This window comes from Acipenser ruthenus, chromosome 33 (genome assembly GCF_902713425.1).
Source record: "Acipenser ruthenus chromosome 33, fAciRut3.2 maternal haplotype, whole genome shotgun sequence".
Taxonomy (NCBI): domain Eukaryota; kingdom Metazoa; phylum Chordata; class Actinopteri; order Acipenseriformes; family Acipenseridae; genus Acipenser; species Acipenser ruthenus.
The window spans coordinates 1223640-1242450 of NC_081221.1; the positions used below are offsets into that span (position 1 = coordinate 1223640).

The 18811-nt window shown below is 39.9% G+C and overlaps 1 protein-coding gene across 1 annotated transcript; it reads left to right on the forward strand.

Annotated features, from left to right (window-relative positions):
• The first annotated feature begins 575 nt into the window (after window positions 1-575).
• tbx21 (T-box transcription factor 21) lies at window positions 576-18791 on the forward strand. The gene is made up of 6 exons (XM_034055482.3): window positions 576-1382; window positions 13061-13215; window positions 14269-14390; window positions 14704-14862; window positions 15454-15515; window positions 15711-18791. Exons 1-6 carry the CDS (start codon window positions 862-864, stop codon window positions 16486-16488), a joined length of 1797 nt encoding a protein of 598 aa, XP_033911373.3. The 5' UTR covers window positions 576-861; the 3' UTR covers window positions 16489-18791.
• Window positions 18792-18811: the final 20 nt, after the last annotated feature.

Sequence of the window (18811 nt, forward strand, 5' to 3'; positions counted from 1 at the left end):
AGAGTGGGAAGAGAGATATGAGTTAGATACGTTTAAATGAATTTGTCATCGTTTCTTGAAAACTGTAGATGAGTCGCTCAATTATATTATGTCAATGCTTATAACTTGAATTACAGCCTACTATAGACTACTATTACTACTACTGCTACTACTACTACTACTACTAATAATAATATTGAGCTATAAACACACACACACACACAGACACACAAATAGGACTCGTTTTTTTTTTTTTAACTGCTTTCCTTTTGCCAGAAATGCAGTATATATTATTAAGTGTTCTTATTTTTGATAAATGGATAATGCTATTATCTTGCAAATGAAGCGTTTTAACCGTATGCTCGTGCAATTCCATACGAGTACCATACTGTTCAATGACTGTAGCAATACTGCTGAACGACCCAGCACCGGCTGCCATCCCAGCACAGCAGCCAATCAACGGGCAGAATAGAAATCTCTTCGAGAAGGTCCCACCCCCTCGACCAATCAGGAGCGGTAAAAACGATATATTATTTAATAAAGAGAGCATGTGTTTTAAGGGTTGAAGGAGCTGAGACAGCGGTTTGGAACTCAGTTAAGGACTGATCAAGCACGTCTATAGATGAGGGCTGATATTTTTTTTTCTGTCGCTTGTCAGTAGCATCATCCTTTGAATTTGACCAGCAGGTGATGAATACAGACCTGATAACACGATTTATGACTGTTTAATTTCGTGTAGTTTTATTTATTAGTGTATGTGTTTGAATTGTGCTAGCTCTTTAAAGCACACGCAACTTATGCCGGAGCGGCACACGCTGACAGATGCTGTACGTGTAAATGGGCGGACTGTATACAAACTTGGGTTAAACTTTCTATGTCAGGATGTTGAATGGGACTGAGGCGATAAGTTTTGGCAAAGAAGCAGAAACGGTCAGCCACCATCACCCCCACCACAACAAGGATCCCTCGGAGCTGAAGATGGGAATTCAAGACGCAAGATTTTTATATCAGGAGCCGAACCCGACCGGACTGGAGAACTGTTCCCTAGCGTTACCTTATTCCAGCCAGACTTTGCCCGGGAGTCAAAGCGGTCGATTTTTCACCTCGGCAGCCCTCAATAGCTGTCACTACAACCCCATGAGATCCCCAAGCGCAGGGGGAGGGGGGCAGCCGTACACAGCACCGGGGAGCGAAGTTTGCGCCGCTCCTGGGGGTGAGATGTACCCCCCTAGCAGTGACGGGTATCCTTCCAGCCTGTTTCACCACGGGTACCCACGGGCGCTGCTCGAACCCTTGCCCGGATTTCAAGTTTGTGGGAAAACGCAGGCGGTTTTAAATAACTACCCGCTATGGGCGAAGTTTCACCAGTACCAGACTGAGATGATCATCACTAAACAGGGACGGTAAGTGAAGTAAATTAATTAATTAAGCCTTATTATTATTATTATTATTATTATTATTATTATTATTATTATTATTATTATTATTATTATTATTAGTCGTCGTCGTAGTAGTAGTATTGTCATTTGATGTTTTTATTGCAAATATTCAAAAAGGCTAATTTGCATTTACGATTTATAATCTGGTGTACAAAGTTATTTAAGCGCAGCTATCTGACGCTGTCACATGCATGGGATATTATTCTTAAGACTCAAATGCAAAACTTGTCTTACGTGCAGATCTAATAGCACAGTGCATACGTACTGAAGCGCTGTGTGGATTGCGTGGAAGCGTGCATGCCTGCTGCCGCAGGGTGAATTGTCACCCAGAGCGTTCGAAGCTGATACCTGTTGCGCTGCGGTGTGTTTTTACCCAGTATAAACACAGAGCTGTTAGTGTCGCTATGTCGTTTAGGACCGGGAGCGCGTTCCTCGTTTGCAGTACTAAAGCAATCACGCTGTGAATGTTTGTGCTGTTTGTTTTGGTTTTATTGCCCCACACACACTCATTCTGCCGGACACAGACACACAAAGGCCAAAACCATCGTCTTTTGAGTATGCTAATATTTATTAGCGGAGGGAAAATGTCTATGCTGCCATGAAGCGTTGTAAAATAAATCTGGAGCATTTAAGTCACACAGAATTGAATAATACCCTCAAGTGTCGCCTGACCATTTATTCATTTTAATTGCATCTAGGAAGTTTTTTTTTTTTTTTTGCAACTGTAAAAAAAAGGGGGGGGGGGTGGTCATGACGTATTTAGATATTTTAATATACATATAGGCCTATACTGTTTTGGCCCATTTAATTTTGTAGATGGATGCACATTTTTTGTTTATTATTATTATTATTATTATTATTATTATTATTATTATTATTATTATTATTATTATTATTATTATTATGATTATTATTATGATTATTATTATGATTATGATTATGATTATGATTATGATTATGATTATGATTATGATGTTGTTGAAGCTGACACCCTGGGATCCTTCAAGAAGCTGCTTGATGAGATTCTGGGATCAATAAGCTACTAACAACCAAACGAGCAAGATGGGCCGAATGGCCTCCTCTCGTTTGTAAACTTTCTTATGTTCTTATGTTCTTCTTCTTCTTCTTCTTCTTCTTCTTCTTCTTCTTCTTCTTCTTCTTCTTATTTCTTTGAGCATAAACATAAGCCATACATTTTCTTATAAGAGGTTTCACAGATCACAAAGCAATACAAAAAACATAAAACCAATCAGAGAAATATTACAAAGGAGAGCAATGCGTTTTGTATAGGGTTGCAGATATGAAGGATTGAGTTCTGGGACGCTTTCAATGAGCACTTTGACCCTTAAGGAGACGGGCTCCAACCACTGTTCACATCAGACCATGAGCCGGACGCCCTATACATCTTAAATTTATTTTGAGTCAGAAAATACTGTGAACAAGCTCCCACTGCCTTCAAAGGAATGTGCAGTCTCGGGTTCAATTAGGCTACTTCGTTCTAGACACTGAAATTAGTCAACAACAAAAAAAAGCAAATGTTCTCCTCTTTTTGTTTTAAGAAATGCATTTAAAGTGTGAATAACGCTTGTAATGAGTGTCACACCTATACAATAATGTATATATCAACCTCTTCTATAGAGTCTTATATAGCGGTATTACATGTGTTAAATACAGTTTTTATTGTAGATACCGTCTTTATTTCCATGGCCCAGTGGCAGCCGCTATATAATCCTTTAAGAATAATGAGTCGAGTTCTTCACGGTAGAACACACAGGTTCAGAACGATAAAGACACGATTCTGCAAAGCTGGATTGGAATGGTTTTAATAAGAGCGAAGTGCAGCGCCCTGTATGCTGCACAACATGACTGTGTCCGAAGAGACCGTCAGTTTCATTGCATGTGTCTAATCTTGTTCTAAGGAGCTGCATTATAATAATGGGCCTATATTGTGTTTGAAGAAGACATATTGAAAATCAGATACCAAAAATATTAAGGTACAATAATGTAAATATAAATGTAAAACATATATACAAGTAGGCCTACAGGTTATTCAATGCAATAATAATAATAATAATAATAATAATAATAATAATAATAATAATAATAATAATAATAATAATAATAATGTGTTTAGATTTTACATGTTATTACTGCTATCGTTGATTCTGTTTTGCTTGATTATAAAATGTTGAAATGTTACAGTATATATATATATATATATATATATATATATATATATATATATATATATATATATATATATATTCAGTCTGCTCGATGCAATGAACACAGTGTAACACAATTCGACTTTGTCAATACGTGTGCGTTCGTAGAATCGGGTCGATTTTTAAAATACAAATTGTACCAATATACGTTAACTTAAATTCAAAGTTCAGATGCACAATAAACTAAAAAAAAAAAATAAGCAAAGCTTCAGGTCGATGAAATAAATCAAATCAATGAGTGCACGTTACGCTGCAATAGGTTATGGTTTACATGAAGTAAATTATGAAACGCAACACCAATATAATGAAGTAATTCCCCCACAGTGTTCACACCTAGTATACCCTCGTTCATGAAAGCCAGTATAACTAGTATTTGACCTATATAACGCTTTACAATACATTCAAAACAACATAAGCGTTCTCAATACCTGGAAGGCGAAACGTGTATTTATTATTTACATTTCTTGCATAGTTAACACTGAGGCCTGCTTTTGGAATAGGCCCTACACACACACACACACAGACACAAATACACACGCACACACACACACAAATACACACACACACACACACACACACACACACACACACACACACACACAGACACACAAATACACACACACACACAGACACACACACACAGACTCAAATACGCACACACACACACACACACACAGACACACACACACACACACACACGTTTGCATTCCTATATTTGTGGGGGCTTCTCACTGACTCTCACTATATGTTTATTTACTATTTCTAACTCCAGTCAGACAAAACTCCACACGGGGCGAAAGTCGACAACAAACTAAATATTTTGGCACTTTTTTTTTTTTTTTTAAGGCAAATTTAGTTCTTTAAAAGGTGTCTTACAAAGTGGGGACGTCCACCCCCCTCCCACACATATTTTAAGAATTAAAACATAAAAAATAAATAAATTAATAAAAACTACAAAATGATCACAAAAGTCTACTAATAGTAGGACAGTATTCCATGTTGGATTTCAAAATGTCACATTTGACATATTTTTTTTGTTTCAGTTTTCTGTTAAGTATATGGAAAACTACAAAGCGCTATAGAATAAGTTAACCTAACCTTATTCAGCAGGTTGCATTCGCCTTATGAAGCAAAATGACTTAATTCTAGAGGATGATGCAACAGTTCTGCCCACAGCTGTATATATCACACAGAAATATAATTTCAGTACTTTTTTTTTTGTGGTCTTCATGGTTGTGACTGGGTTTTAATTATTTTTAATTATGGCACTGCTATCCTTGTGGCAACTTTTAACAAGAACTAAATAACAAATGAAACGTACGAAAAAAACAAAACAAAAAAATGGAGGACGAAGCAGGTTTATGTTTTGGCCTGTCAATTTGAACAGCTTCTACACAAACATTGCCTGGCAGTTGCTGTACACCTGTATCGCAGGGTTGTAAAACACTACACTGTATGGTTATATTCACAAAGCATTTATAACTTAACACCACTTTGTATGCTAAAATGAATGCATGGCTACTTCATATGAGGAGGAATGAAAACTTGGCATTCTTCAGGCATTTTGCAAATCATAATGGTATAGCCCACCTCAGTTCAACATTTAGTCAGTACAGTTTTACATTTCTCAATTTGACAACATGACATGCATCTTAAGCAGTAGTCTGTACTGCATGGTATTCTACAATATTGCACTACAGTATATTGCTCTGTTAAAAACAGCAGACGTCTGCATGTGTAAAGACCTGCTTTGATTCATTAAATCAAATTCTCTATTGTGAAGAGGCTTTACTTTTGTACACTAGAATATTCTCATGCTTTAGCATGCAATTACTGCATCCAGATTACTGCATTATATGGTAATACTGCTGTAATACTGCACATTAAGCACGTTGTAACTATGCACAATAGCATTGTAATTATGTGTAAGTGCCCCTGTATTTACTAAGTAACTACTATGTAAATACACAGTAATTAGACAATGTGTTGCCAAATTAACATTGTAGCACAGTGTAATAAGTTGACATCATTTTAATGCACTACTCTACAATACACTGCCTCCATAAGACTACAGTATTAGTACTATACGTCTAATCTTGCATTTTTAATAGGTGCAAATTCAAACATGCAGTACAATTATTGTATCTAACTGCTTTGAGATAGTCCAGAAGTGAATGGCAGGTAGCTACTTTAAATAAAAAAGCACTACAGAGGAGCAGTATGCAGGGCAACTTTTAATATCTCTGCTATAATAGCACACAAACATCTTGTGTCACTCATGCATGCACTTGCACAGTCTTGAGCAGCATGCAGTGTTTCTCGTGTTTCGCTTGTATTTGGTTGGGGTGTTTTTAGTACAGAAGTAACACCCGCAGGTGCTGAATTTAGTGGGCAGCAGAGGGCATTTGTAGTGGCACACACATCAGCAGAGAGTGCATGCGGGCATTATGACTTGAATTTGAAGTTGTGGGTATTCACCAGCGCATTGAGGTTAACAAGGAGCAAGTGATCATAACAATATAGTTAGAGAAAATTAAAATAAATGGCAGATGATGCCAGTTAAAAATGTTCTAAAAAAATGACAAAATAGGAGGATGCCACTTTTAATAGGTTACATGTTTAAGTCCCAATCATTATCTCTGGAGGGTTAAAACGAAAACTACAACACAGTTTTTTTTATTTATTTATTGAATCCTCAATCGTAACATTTCAGTAAATCATAGAAGGCAGGAAACTGAAAAGTTTGTCACCAGACCAAAAAGTTCTTGTTTTGTTCTGATTGGTATTGAGCAGTGGAGCTGAGCTTCATTTACCACTGCATTCGAATACGTGTCGTCACTTTCCACTGTGTGTTTGTGATTCAGGTAGAGAACTCACAGTTTTTTCCTTTTCGTAAATCTGACAAAGCAGTTTTCTTCATTAAAAATATAATAAAAACACACAGCTGAAAGAGATTTGAGATAGAGCAGCGTCTGACGTTTCAGCACTGTTATTGAGATCCAGCACTGATAATGATACAGTACACATTACGATCAAGCATGTTCATGAAGTTGATTCTTGATGTCTATTTTGGAAGAATGACATATATTTTGAAACTGTTTACTCGGGTCGAAATGAACTTCTAGCCTACTTTTTGAAAAGGAAAAAAAAAACAGTTCATTTAACACAAGCTCAATCATATATATTTAACAAATAAGGTTGTTTCTGTTTTGTAACTTTATTTTCTTGCACACAACTCAATTTAAACAAAAACTTTGAAATCTAGACAGCAGTAATAATACACAGATTGTAATCTCGTTTTAAATCCTGCAAGCGGAGTCTCCAATAGAAATTTAGGAATTTGCTGCCACTCAGTAGTTGGGGTGGGTTTAAAGTATTCAGAATGAATCAACGACAGATACAAGTGCCAACTGCTCTGGGAAAGGTCGTTTTTGTTTTGTAGTAGCTGTGGGTAAGGGGTGAAGTAAAGGTGAATTGAGTAACCATTTCCACTGTTAAGGTTTGTCTTCATCTTTTGGTGTGGCGTTTCAAAGGATTTTAAACTCACAGCTAACAAATACAGCGAAACCTCTAAACAGGACATTCAAATGTTGGGGTAGCCGTTGCACCTAGACAGCCTTTTAAGCAAGTTGATGTACTAATGCCATTAGCAATCTGCTTAGCTATCAGTATATTGAAGTGCAGCATGCCGTTTTCAAGGAAATGCTATTGACTGTAACTCTTCAGAAAACATGACCCTTAACCCTTACTACCAGAGCGCTCTCATAACTACACAGTGCTTTGAAGACTTCCTTTTCTTGTGTATTTAGAGCAAGCCTCAAGCCGAACTGTGGTTGCAATGAAACCTGCCTGCCCCTTTTCAAGTTTCCTTCTAAAACAGGGGTTGAAAAATTGACAGTTACTGTTAATTCCGGGTCAGTGCCTTGGTAGAGTGGCAACGGTGTTTCCTCACTTTACTACAGTAATGCTAGTAAGTTTAGTAACTGTGACCGAGCCATGACCCCCCCCCTGGGGCTAGAGCATCCAAAGCTGGCACCCTCCCTGGCGTGCCGTTCAAGACAGAAATAGACTAGCGAGATGCACAGTTATATGCTTCGTTTCATAGCCTCAATGCACAAGGTTAGCGTTTTTTCTAGATTTTCTTTAGGTTATTAGAAACTAGGGTAAACAGACGTTTTACTGGGACCGTCCCCGTTTTCAACTGTCCTGACATTTTTTCCTCAAAGCTTCCGGGGTTTTTCCATGGTGCCAGAAAGCACTGCTTACGTTGATTAGGTGAGCAATCACATTAAAATATGGTTCTAGAATAATATTCTCCATATAGGCTACTGTACTAAATTAAAAGTATGCATAATGCTAGAAAAGAAGGGTGCAGATAACAATCTAAAATGTTGGTGAATGAACGCAGTGATCACATGCAGATTAAATCTTGATACACATTGTAATTCCAATACGTTCTTTTTATATATATATAATACACCCAAGATAAAGATAAAGCATTGAAAACCACATACACTGCACCTGCAAAACATTGCAGCACGCCAACCGGGGGGCACCAGGCGATGGGCATCAAGGCTTGGACGACCACCAATGCAGGAAATGTACCCAAGAAGCTTAGGTGGCATTGCCCGATGATACGGACACAAACATTAAAACCAGCAGATTTTTCAAGTCGGTTAGCATTGCAAAGTGGCCTGCTGAGTGCCTGCCACTCTGCAGAGTAGTTCAGGGTTGTGGCTGCAGATATAAAGTCACATTGTTTCTGAGCTACTAAAACGCTCTTTAACTTGTATTTCCTGTTCACCGGCGAGGTGCTGCGGTAACAACTTTAAAATGAGGACCATTGGTGCAGACCAATTCTAATTACAATTACACATACAACAGCATTCTCTGCAGAAATTACACTTACATAGAAAATAAATAGCTACACACATTAACATGTTTGATCTATGTATTCTACCGTGCAGCAATCACAGGTACAAATACAGAAACATACTATAGAACTTTTTCAAACAAATGGGTTCACCTTAGGCAAAAATCTGGAAGGCAAAGTCTAGGGGACTGTAACTTCTGTGCTTGGACAGTCTCCACTGTCTGTGTCTGTCTGTCCCTAGTGCTTTCAATGAAACTCTTGCTCTCGCATATGCAAATTAATGTGGTACTTTTCTGATTTCCTATAAAAGGGTTTGTTTTAATAACCCTAAAAATATCACCAGAGTCAATTCAATTCAGGAAAGTGACACAACCTTTTTTTTTTTTTTTTTTTAAATAAATAAAAATTTGCGTGGGTTTATTCAGGTTTCATATCATAAAGTCAGCCACAGGTTTCTGTTTTTAATTTGATCAGGACTTGAGTCTGGAGTTTTCATGAATTAAATCTGCACTGAATGGATTAAAGTGATTTTGAAGAATGTTAGCCCATTAAGTGCCACTGTCCTCATCTGAGGACAGGTTACTTTGTAATTTTTTGAAGCATTTTAAACTGGCATCTACCTGTTATTTTAATTTTCTCTTTAACTATATTGTTACGATAACTTAATCTGATTTTATTAACCGAAAAACATAACTGGGCAAACCTGGAGTCCTGTTACACACAATACTTTTCACGTTTTTTTTTTTTTTCAAGAGGATGGTTATTATTATTATTATTATTATTATTATTATTATTATTATTTATTAATTAATTTATTTCTTAGCAGACGCCCTTATCCAGGACGACTTACAATTGTTACAAGATATCACATTATTTTTACATACAATTACCCATTTATACAGTTGGGTTTTTACTGGAGCAATCTAGGTAAAGTACCTTGCTCAAGGGTACAGCAGCAGTGTCCCCCACCTGGGATTGAACCCACGACCCTCCGGTCAGGAGTCCAGAGCCCTAACTAATACTTATGCCCAAGTAAAAGTTTCATATGGCAATATCCATTTTAATTCTGGAGCTTAATACTTCGTAAAGCATCCTGCACTTGGAACGCCAAATTTGACAGAAAGCAGCAGAAGGGAAAATAAAAAAGAGCCCAATTCTGTGAAGCTGGCTGGCTTTAATAAGCGGTTTCCTGTAAAAAGACTTGCAGGGTCTCGTGACACCAATCAGAAATGTGCCTGATTGAAAACCAGAAAGCAGAAGTGAAAAACATGAGTGGCACATGCCTTCCTGGAGCAGTCTGGCAAGACCACGATCCACCAGAGACTATACCCAACTCTACAGTACCATCTTAAGTGAATTTTTCATTACAGGGTTCTGGCTATAGCAGCGGTATAGCAGGTAAACCATATTTAAAAAAAGCATACCAAACTATGGTAAATGCATAGTATAAAAACAGGAAAAAGCCAGAGTAAACAGCAAAATGACCATGCAAAAATACCCTGGCTTCTGAATGAGTTGCCAGTGCTACTTCATAGCATGTTGCATCGTATCATTGTTGCATTTACATGCAGTCGTGTGCAAATGTATTAGAACACCTCCAAATGTGTCATTTATATCCTTTATGGACCTACCCGGATGAAAACCTCTGGGGGTGAGAATTTCAATTTCCAGTCAGTAATTGGAGGATTGGAGATCCCTGTGTTAGACCACTATGTGCTTTAATTAGGCATCTTAAACAACTTCTAAAAAGTGTCCTGCATTTTACCATTTGTGGTTCTGTATTCCCTTTCTCTTGCTATTTGTAATTAATTGCATGTGTGACCTGTTAAAGTCTGGTTTATTGTAACTGGGTGTATTTAAAGGAAAACTACCTTGATACACCCCCATTGGCTGAAGCCAGGTGAGTCACTCACCTCCCTCCTCTCCTTCCTTTGTGACACAAGGGCCCAGCCTCTTGGCTCATCTCTTTCTGTTGCTCCCAAAAGCACAGTTTCCACCTCCCCCAGCCCTCCTGCAGCTGTGTTGGTGGCAGCGGTGGGATCTCAGACCTGGGTGGGAGGTGGAAGCTGTGAAGAGCTCATTAAAACTCAATGTAGCCGGCACTGATAAAGTCGAGCTGCTTTATAAATGACTCACCTGAAAAATAAAACCGCTACAGCTTTTCATTCCTGTTGAACTCTCTCACAGTTTCCAGTGATTTTGTTTAAGATGCAGAGTTTTTGAAAAATAAAATAAGGCATTGATATTTTGAATATTAATCTGGATTAATTCTGATCAAACGGGCAGTGAAAAGGATTTATTTACGCTCCCCCAAACATCTCTAATAAATCTTAAAAGTAGTTCATAAGTTTGTCAACTAGTTGATCTAAGTATTTTTTAAATTTATTTAAGGACTTCCTCATTAAGAATTGTAATGAATCAACAAAACATGAAAAGTTTGTAACAAGTATTATTATTATTATTATTATTATTATTATTATTATTTATTTCTTAGCAGACGCCCTTATCCAGGGCGACTTACAATCGTAAGCAAAAACATTTCAAGCGTTACAATACAAGTAATACAATAAGAGCAAGAAATACAATAACTTTTGTTCAAGTAAAGTACAAGTTTGACAAACCACAATTCAATAATACAGCAGGTAATAGTGATAGTTACATCAGGATATGATTAAATAGTGATAGTTACATCAGGATGTGATTAAATACAAAGTACTACAGGTTAAAAACTTGGCAGATTACAGTATTCTGAAGTACAGGATTAAATGCAGTAAAATAGGGGCTGATAAGAGCAAAATAAAGCACATTTACATGAAGGGTGATAGTGTCCCAGGATACAAACAGAGGAGTTCTACAGGTGCTCTTTGAAGAGGTGAGTCTTAAGGAGGCGCCGGAATGTGGTCAGGGACTGGGCAGTCCTGACATCTGTAGGAAGGTCATTCCACCACTGCGGAGCAAGGGTGGAGAAGGAGCGGGCTTTGGAGGCAGGGGAGCGTAGCGGTGGTAGAGCTAGTCTTCTAGTGCAGGCGGAGCGGAGAGGTCGAGTGGGGGTGTAGGGAGAGATGAGGGTCTGGAGGTAGCTGGGTGCAGACTGGTCAAGGCATCTGTAGGCTAGTACAAGAGTCTTGAACTGGATGCGAGCGATGATCGGGAGCCAGTGGAGCGAGAGTAGTGTACACACAGTCGTAGTTGATGTACTGTTGTGGTCGTCTTCGTCAGCATTTTTAGCCTTTCTAAAGAAGTAGTCTGTAATAGAAATTCCTAATGCTCTTTTAATTGCATCTAGAGGACTGACTGAATTTATTATTATTTATTTCTTAGCAGAAGCCCTTATCCAGGGCGACTTACAATTGTTACAAGATATCACATTATTTTTACATACAATTACATTATTTTTACATACAATTACCCATTTATGCAGTTGGGTTTTTACTGGAGCAATCTAGTCCAGTACAGTCCTACACCTGTTTAGTTCAGTAGAGACAGAGCCTCTTAGCCACATCTCTGCAGCTCTTGAGAAAAAAAGAGGTGACTATGCAAACTGAACTGGACACCTCCGAGAGAAAGCTGTCCATAGGTAAGATACTTTCCTTGACAGAGACCTGGAGAACTGAAGCTAGCAGTACCATTATCAGACCAGAGCATAAACAGCGGGTGTTGAACACACCACACAGGGAAAAATAAAGGTGTCAAAATATTTCTGTTTTTCTCGGCTCCCTTGCCTAACGAATCGCTGACCTCCCTGTTACCTCAGATAACTGCTGTGTTAGAAAAATCAGTTCACAGGGTCCTCTCTCCCTCATCTTTTATTAAGCAATCATATGAAATATTCACCCTGCCCCACTTTCAGAGCGTGAAAATCCTTTAGCTAAAAATAGCCTTCTTGTGGCTCTAGTGAATTTAGTGCTACTGGGTGTTTAATAGGCATGATGGAGGCTATAGTGAATACCACACATGTTACCAGATTTTTTTTTTTCAATTCAATGAAGCTGTATCAACTCTGAAGCAGTTCAGATTAGTATATATTAAAACAGTTAGCATTTTAAAATTGAACCATTAGGTATATATATATATATATATATATATATATATATATATATATATATATATATATATATATATATATAAAATCAGTTATAAAAACGAATTATTAAACACATAATCAGAATTATTAAACAATAATCCATACGTTTTTTTTGTATAATAAATTACTGCTACAGTTTTGTAAATGTCAATACAAAATAGCAAAATCGATTTAACAATTGCACTGTTTCTGAAAAAAATGAAGGCTGAAAACTGCCGACAATCTCAGTTTTTTTTTGTGTAATTGTAATTACTGCAGCTGAATTGTAACTGCAATTGTAATTTAAATTTAAACCTCCTTGTGCTCTGTCCTTCGGAAGAGACGTAAAACAAACGAGGTCCTATTGGAAGTGACTCTGCAGCAGCAGTTGTTGATGATGCATAGTTCACCCCCTAGTCTCTGTAACTCGCTTTGGATAAAAGGATCTGCTAAATGACTAATTAATAATAATTAATCCCAGGCGGATGTTCCCCTACCTGAGTTTCAACATCACAGCTCTGGACCCAACGGTCCATTACAACGTATACGTGGACGTGGTTCTGGCGGATCAGCACCACTGGCGCTACCAAGGAGGGAAGTGGGTCCAGTGTGGCAAAGCAGAGTGCAACATGCCAGGTAAGAGCAGACACTGAACCTGCACTGTGTGTTACAGTGTATCGCTGTGTTTATGATGCTGGTATGGTGTGTTACAGTGTATCGCTGTGTTTGATGCTGGTATGGTGTGTTACAGTGTATCGCTGTGTTTGATGCTGGTATGGTGTGTTACAGTGTATCGCTGTGTTTATGATGCTGGTATGGTGTGTTACAGTGTATCGCTGTGTTTGATGCTGGTATGGTGTGTTACAGTGTATCGCTGTGTTTGATGCTGGTATGGTGTGTTACAGTGTATCGCTGTGTTTGATGCTGGTATGGTGTGTTACAGTGTATCGCTGTGTTTGATGCTGGTATGGTGTGTTACAGTGTATCGCTGTGTTTGATGCTGGTATGGTGTGTTACAGTGTATCGCTGTGTTTGATGCTGGTATGGTGTGTTACAGTGTATCGCTGTGTTTGATGCTGGTATGGTGTGTTACAGTGTATCGCTGTGTTTGATGCTGGTGTGGTGTGTTACAGTGTATCGCTGTGTTTGATGCTGGTATGGTGTGTTACAGTGTATCGCTGTGTTTGATGCTGGTATGGTGTGTTACAGTGTATCGCTGTGTTTGATGCTGGTATGGTGTGTTACAGTGTATCGCTGTGTTTGATGCTGGTATGGTGTGTTACAGTGTATCGCTGTGTAAGTGCTGGTATGGTGTGTTACAGTGTATCGCTGTGTTTGATGCTGGTATGGTGTGTTACAGTGTATCGGTGTGTTTGATGCTGGTATGGTGTGTTACAGTGTATCGCTGTGTTTGATGCTGGTATGGTGTGTTACAGTGTATCGCTGTGTTTGATGCTGGTATGGTGTGTTACAGTGTATCGCTGTGTTTGATGCTGATATGGTGTGTTACAGTGTATCGCTGTGTTTGATGCTGGTATGGTGTGTTACAGTGTATCGCTGTGTTTGATGCTGGTATGGTGTGTTACAGTGTATCGCTGTGTTTGATGCTGGTATGGTGTGTTACAGTGTATCGCTGTGTAAGTGCTGGTATGGTGTGTTACAGTGTATCGCTGTGTTTGCTCTGTGCAGGTAACAGGCGTTACATGCACCCCGACTCGCCCAACTCTGGAGCGCACTGGATGAGGCAGGAGATCTCTTTCGGGAAACTCAAACTGACCAACAACAAGGGAGGCTCCAACAACACAGGGCAGGTAAGAGCAGCAGCATGCAGACACACACTGACACACACACACACACACACTGACACATACAGTCAACACTCACTCACTGAGACACACACGCTGACCACTGAGCACTCACACATGCCCTATAGCGCTAAATACAGTAAAACAAACAACACATTCAATGCCACACGTTCCTGCTGTTTTTCGGTTACAGTGCCAGATCCAAAACAGAAAGAAATAAAGCAGGTTTTTCAAGCACGCCTGTTCACTGAACTACAGATATAAAAATGTTTTTTAAGTCTGGTTCCAGCAATACTACCCTCTCCCTCTCTCTGCTTAGATGATCGTGCTGCAGTCTCTACACAAGTACCAGCCGCAGCTGCACATTGTGGAGGTGAAGGAGGACAGCACTGAGGAGCCACACATGATTTCCAAGACCCAGACCTTCACCTTCCCCGAGACCCAGTTCATCGCTGTCACTGCCTACCAGAACGCAGACGTGAGTGCATCTCTTTGAAGGATCTCTGGTAGCAGAATACTACAGCGTTCTGTGCAAAGATCAATGGCCAAGTGGTGTGCAGGGTGAGGCATGCAGTCAGGGGAGCATAGGTTCGCATCCTGGGTGTGCCAAGTCGCCGGTCTTCATTGGGGATTTCACAGGGAGCATTGGTTCTGACGCTAGGTTAGGGAAGCAAAACCACCAGGGACTGTTTCTCCTCATCGTGCTACAGCGAACCCTGCTGGCCAGGCACCCATTGAGCTCGGAGCGGACACCTGCAGGGCTGGCCTTTGTACTCCAGAGGCCGGTAGCTCGCTGACATCCACTCTCGAGTTCCTGGGTGTAGGAGAAAGCTGGATTGGTCGCGGGATCAGAGGACGCCCACTGAACCTTCAGTTCTCCTGAGCAGCTGTGGGGAGGAGAAAAAAACAATTGGGCAATCTAAACTGGGGACAAAATCGAGGGTATTATTATTGGGCCGTTTTTTTTAATAATTACTAGCCATCATTTATGTTCTGATAATTCTCTATTTCATTTTTTAATACAATACACAATATTCATTCTCTGTTTCCCCTTGTCCTTCTTAAACAGATCACCCAGTTGAAAATCGACCACAATCCCTTTGCTAAAGGGTTCCGGGACAATTTTGATGCGTGAGTAAACTTATTCTTTTGAAGGAGACCAAAATAACAAAGATTATTGTTTAGGAAACTTGACATAATACCGTTGTGAAACAGCGTGAAATATTTATTCTTAGACCGTGGTGTGCCATGAAATAAGCCTTAAAAAACATTCAGCCCAGCGCTTGAACCCAGATCCAACTGCATGCTCCTTGTTGTGTTTCCCAGGATGTACGGGCACATCGAGAATGACCGGCTCACCCCCTCCCCTACTGATGCCACCGGCTGCCAGCAACTCCTGTCCAGCGGATGCTACCCCCAGTCGTACCGGTCAGAGCCCTACCTGAGCCCCCTCCAACAGAACCGTTACTACAGCCACGATCGGGCAACCGTGGGTCTCCCAGGGCAAGCCAAGGAGCCTGGTGTCAGCAGTAGCAGTCCGCACAGCCGCTGGTACCACCCGGGGCAGCAGACGCCCACCACGGCAAACCGGCTGGACTTCAGCTCCTACGAATCCAACTACGCCGCCAACGCCTTCGTCTCCTACAAACCCTTCCCCATCCAGACCTCCGCACACCACCCCCTGGGTTACTACCCGGAGCATCCTTTTGGATCGTCCACGGCTTCAGGGGCGTGGGGTTCCAGCCGACCCACTTCCCAGTACCACCACCACCACCATCACAAACCCGGGCTCAGCTGGTTCAGACCGGCACCGACTCACCCCTCCGTAGCCCTGGAGCTCCAGCAGGGCCAGCCCACTCTCCCTGCACCCCAGCAGGACAAGGCAAAGGAGGCTGGAGGGGAGGACTCCTCCTGGTTGGAGCCCCCCTCGGTGAAGTCCGTAGACTCTGCCGATTCGGGGCTGTTCGAGGGGGCGGAGAGCAAGAAGAGGAGGGTGTCTCCGTACGCCTCGAGCACAGAGAGCTCGCCCCCGAACCGCGCAGCAGAGGCCTGCGAGAGGGACTGCAGTGGCGATGCTGGCTATTACGGGTTTTACACGAACTGAACGCAGAACCTGCCGCAGAAATGAATACCGAAACGTACTTTTCAAAATAACACCCAACGATTGGGATGGTCCTTAAATATGGGTCTCCTGAACTCTCTCTCTCACACACACACAATCTCACGAACGCTGTTCCCGTCGCCCGTTTTTTTTTTTTTTTTTTTTTGCGTGCTCAGCCAGGTCACGTTGTTGCTGTTGTCATTCGTTTATTCCATTGTTGGTCATACACATCAGAATGAAATGGTACCGTGTTCATCTAGCAGTCTTCAAGGTTTTATCGCACTTAAAAATGAGAAACGCCATTAGAGTCCATCCTCTAGACTTGCCTTTCCCACTGAACGTTAGCGACCCCTGCTGGTGGAATGCCCACACACATCAAAATCAACTTGGTTATTTCTCCAGTGCTCACAAACTGCCCTGCACTGAGAGTAGTGCCTAGCCCCAGTGCCTACAGTGGCTCCTTCAGGGTGTGGAAACTAAAACGCACATTCTGCGATTGTTATGGTTACCAGGGAGGGTGTTGACCCTAGTCTCACCTCAACCTGAGGTATTCTGGGATTTGTAGTCCACCAGGTGAATTGGCTAATGAGGTAGAGTCCGATTGTGTTTGTTAAAAAGCAGAAATGAACAAAGAAAAACAAAAAAAACCTTCTGTGTAAATACTGGTACTGCAAATGAAATGAAACTGTGTATGTTTTTTTTTTATTACAGTGAGAACCAGATGATAAGTGATGTGACATCATGTTTATTGAATATATATTTTTAAAACAAGGTATTTTATTTTAGATTTATAACCAGCCCATATATGAATGGGATAGACTTGTGTCCTGACCAAAAACACAAAAAGCAACTGAAAATTATTACAGACGTTTGGAATCACTCAGGAATCTGATGGACTGTTTTATGCTGTTGCTGTTTATAAGTAGGCCTACTGGGATGAGCAAGAAGGGTTTTTAATGCTTGTCCTGCCTGAAACATTTGAGCAAGATGGGTTAAACAAGATGTACCTTTGACCCTTTCATGCATGGCGACCTCATATGAGCCGAGCGCCATTTCCCCTCCCATATAAAGCAATGAAAAATGAAAAATAGATTTATCATCTGTTCAAAGCTACTTTTTTCCTAGCTATTTTTTTTTATATTTCATGCATAACAGGATTAAAAAGAGAGCACCCTGTAAAAAAAACAAAACCAAAAAAAAACTGTCATATTTTGGACATTTTTAATGCTCAATAAGTCAATCGGATCATGTGACCTACAGCTCAGCACAGGAAGTGATGCAATACCAACATGAACCAGTATACTGTATTCTGCAGCATTCTTGAAAACGCCTGTAGGTGGATGCCTATACATTTCCCCTCACCATATAAAGCAATGGATAACTTTTCAATGAAAACTATATTTATTAAGTGTCCAAAATTACTTCAAATTGTCATTTTTTTCAGCTATTTTCAATATTTCATGCAGAAAATGGTTCAAATAAAACAGTACTAGCAAGCCAAGGGGAACAATGATACGGTCGCACATGCTGATGAGAAGCACAAGAAATGATTTTCAAGCCTTGGTTATACCAGTCCTTTAACAAAGGGGAGAAATTATTTAGCCTTTCTTCTTTCATTTTAAATTCAACTTTCAAGTAAACAGTTTATTCAGGGAGGGGTGTTTTTTTATTTTTTTTATTTTCTTTTGGCTGGTTATAGCATTTTTGTAAATTTGTATTTGAAAGCAATGTTGCACCCCCTTTCCAACTTATTTGTAATACCTTCCACTTAAAAGGGGTACTTTTATATCAAGTACATTTTTCTGATATTTCATTTTTCACCTATTATGTGTGTTCTGTATTATCTGTTGATGTTTCTGTGCATATCCGTATTTACCAGGCCTAATTATCCCAGCAAAAGTTGCTATTAAAAAAAAGGCTGGGGAAGAATATTAGTGATGCTCACGGACGCCCATAGGTGCAACACTAACATTCTTCCCCAAGGTCTACTTTTTCAGACAGAACTTTCGCTGGAATATTTAAGAACGGCAGATATACTAACAGTATATTAGAAACAAAATAATAATGTTATAAAAAATCATAATTTTGAATATATGATTTACGGTACACAGAAAAAAAAAAAGATTTATTTATTTGAAGCTGGCTTTAAATGGAGAAAATGTGCAGTGTCTTTTTTTCTCTCTCTCTCTCTCTCTCTCTCTCTCCAATGCCCCACCAAACTTAATAAAACAAACTCCGGGACAACATCGACTTTATCCTAAAATAAAATAAAGTTTTTAATCAATTAAACCCTTTGTGTGTCATATCAATAACTCTTATTTTGCAG

Coding starts and splice junctions, on each gene's coding strand:
- tbx21 (XM_034055482.3), top strand. CDS start 862: ATGTTGAATGGGACTGAGGCGATAAGTTTTGGCAAAGAAGCAGAAACG. Junction 1,383..13,060: donor ATCATCACTAAACAGGGACG/GTAAGTGAAGTA, acceptor AATTAATCCCAG/GCGGATGTTCCCCTACCTGA. Junction 14,863..15,453: donor CTGCCTACCAGAACGCAGAC/GTGAGTGCATCT, acceptor CTTCTTAAACAG/ATCACCCAGTTGAAAATCGA.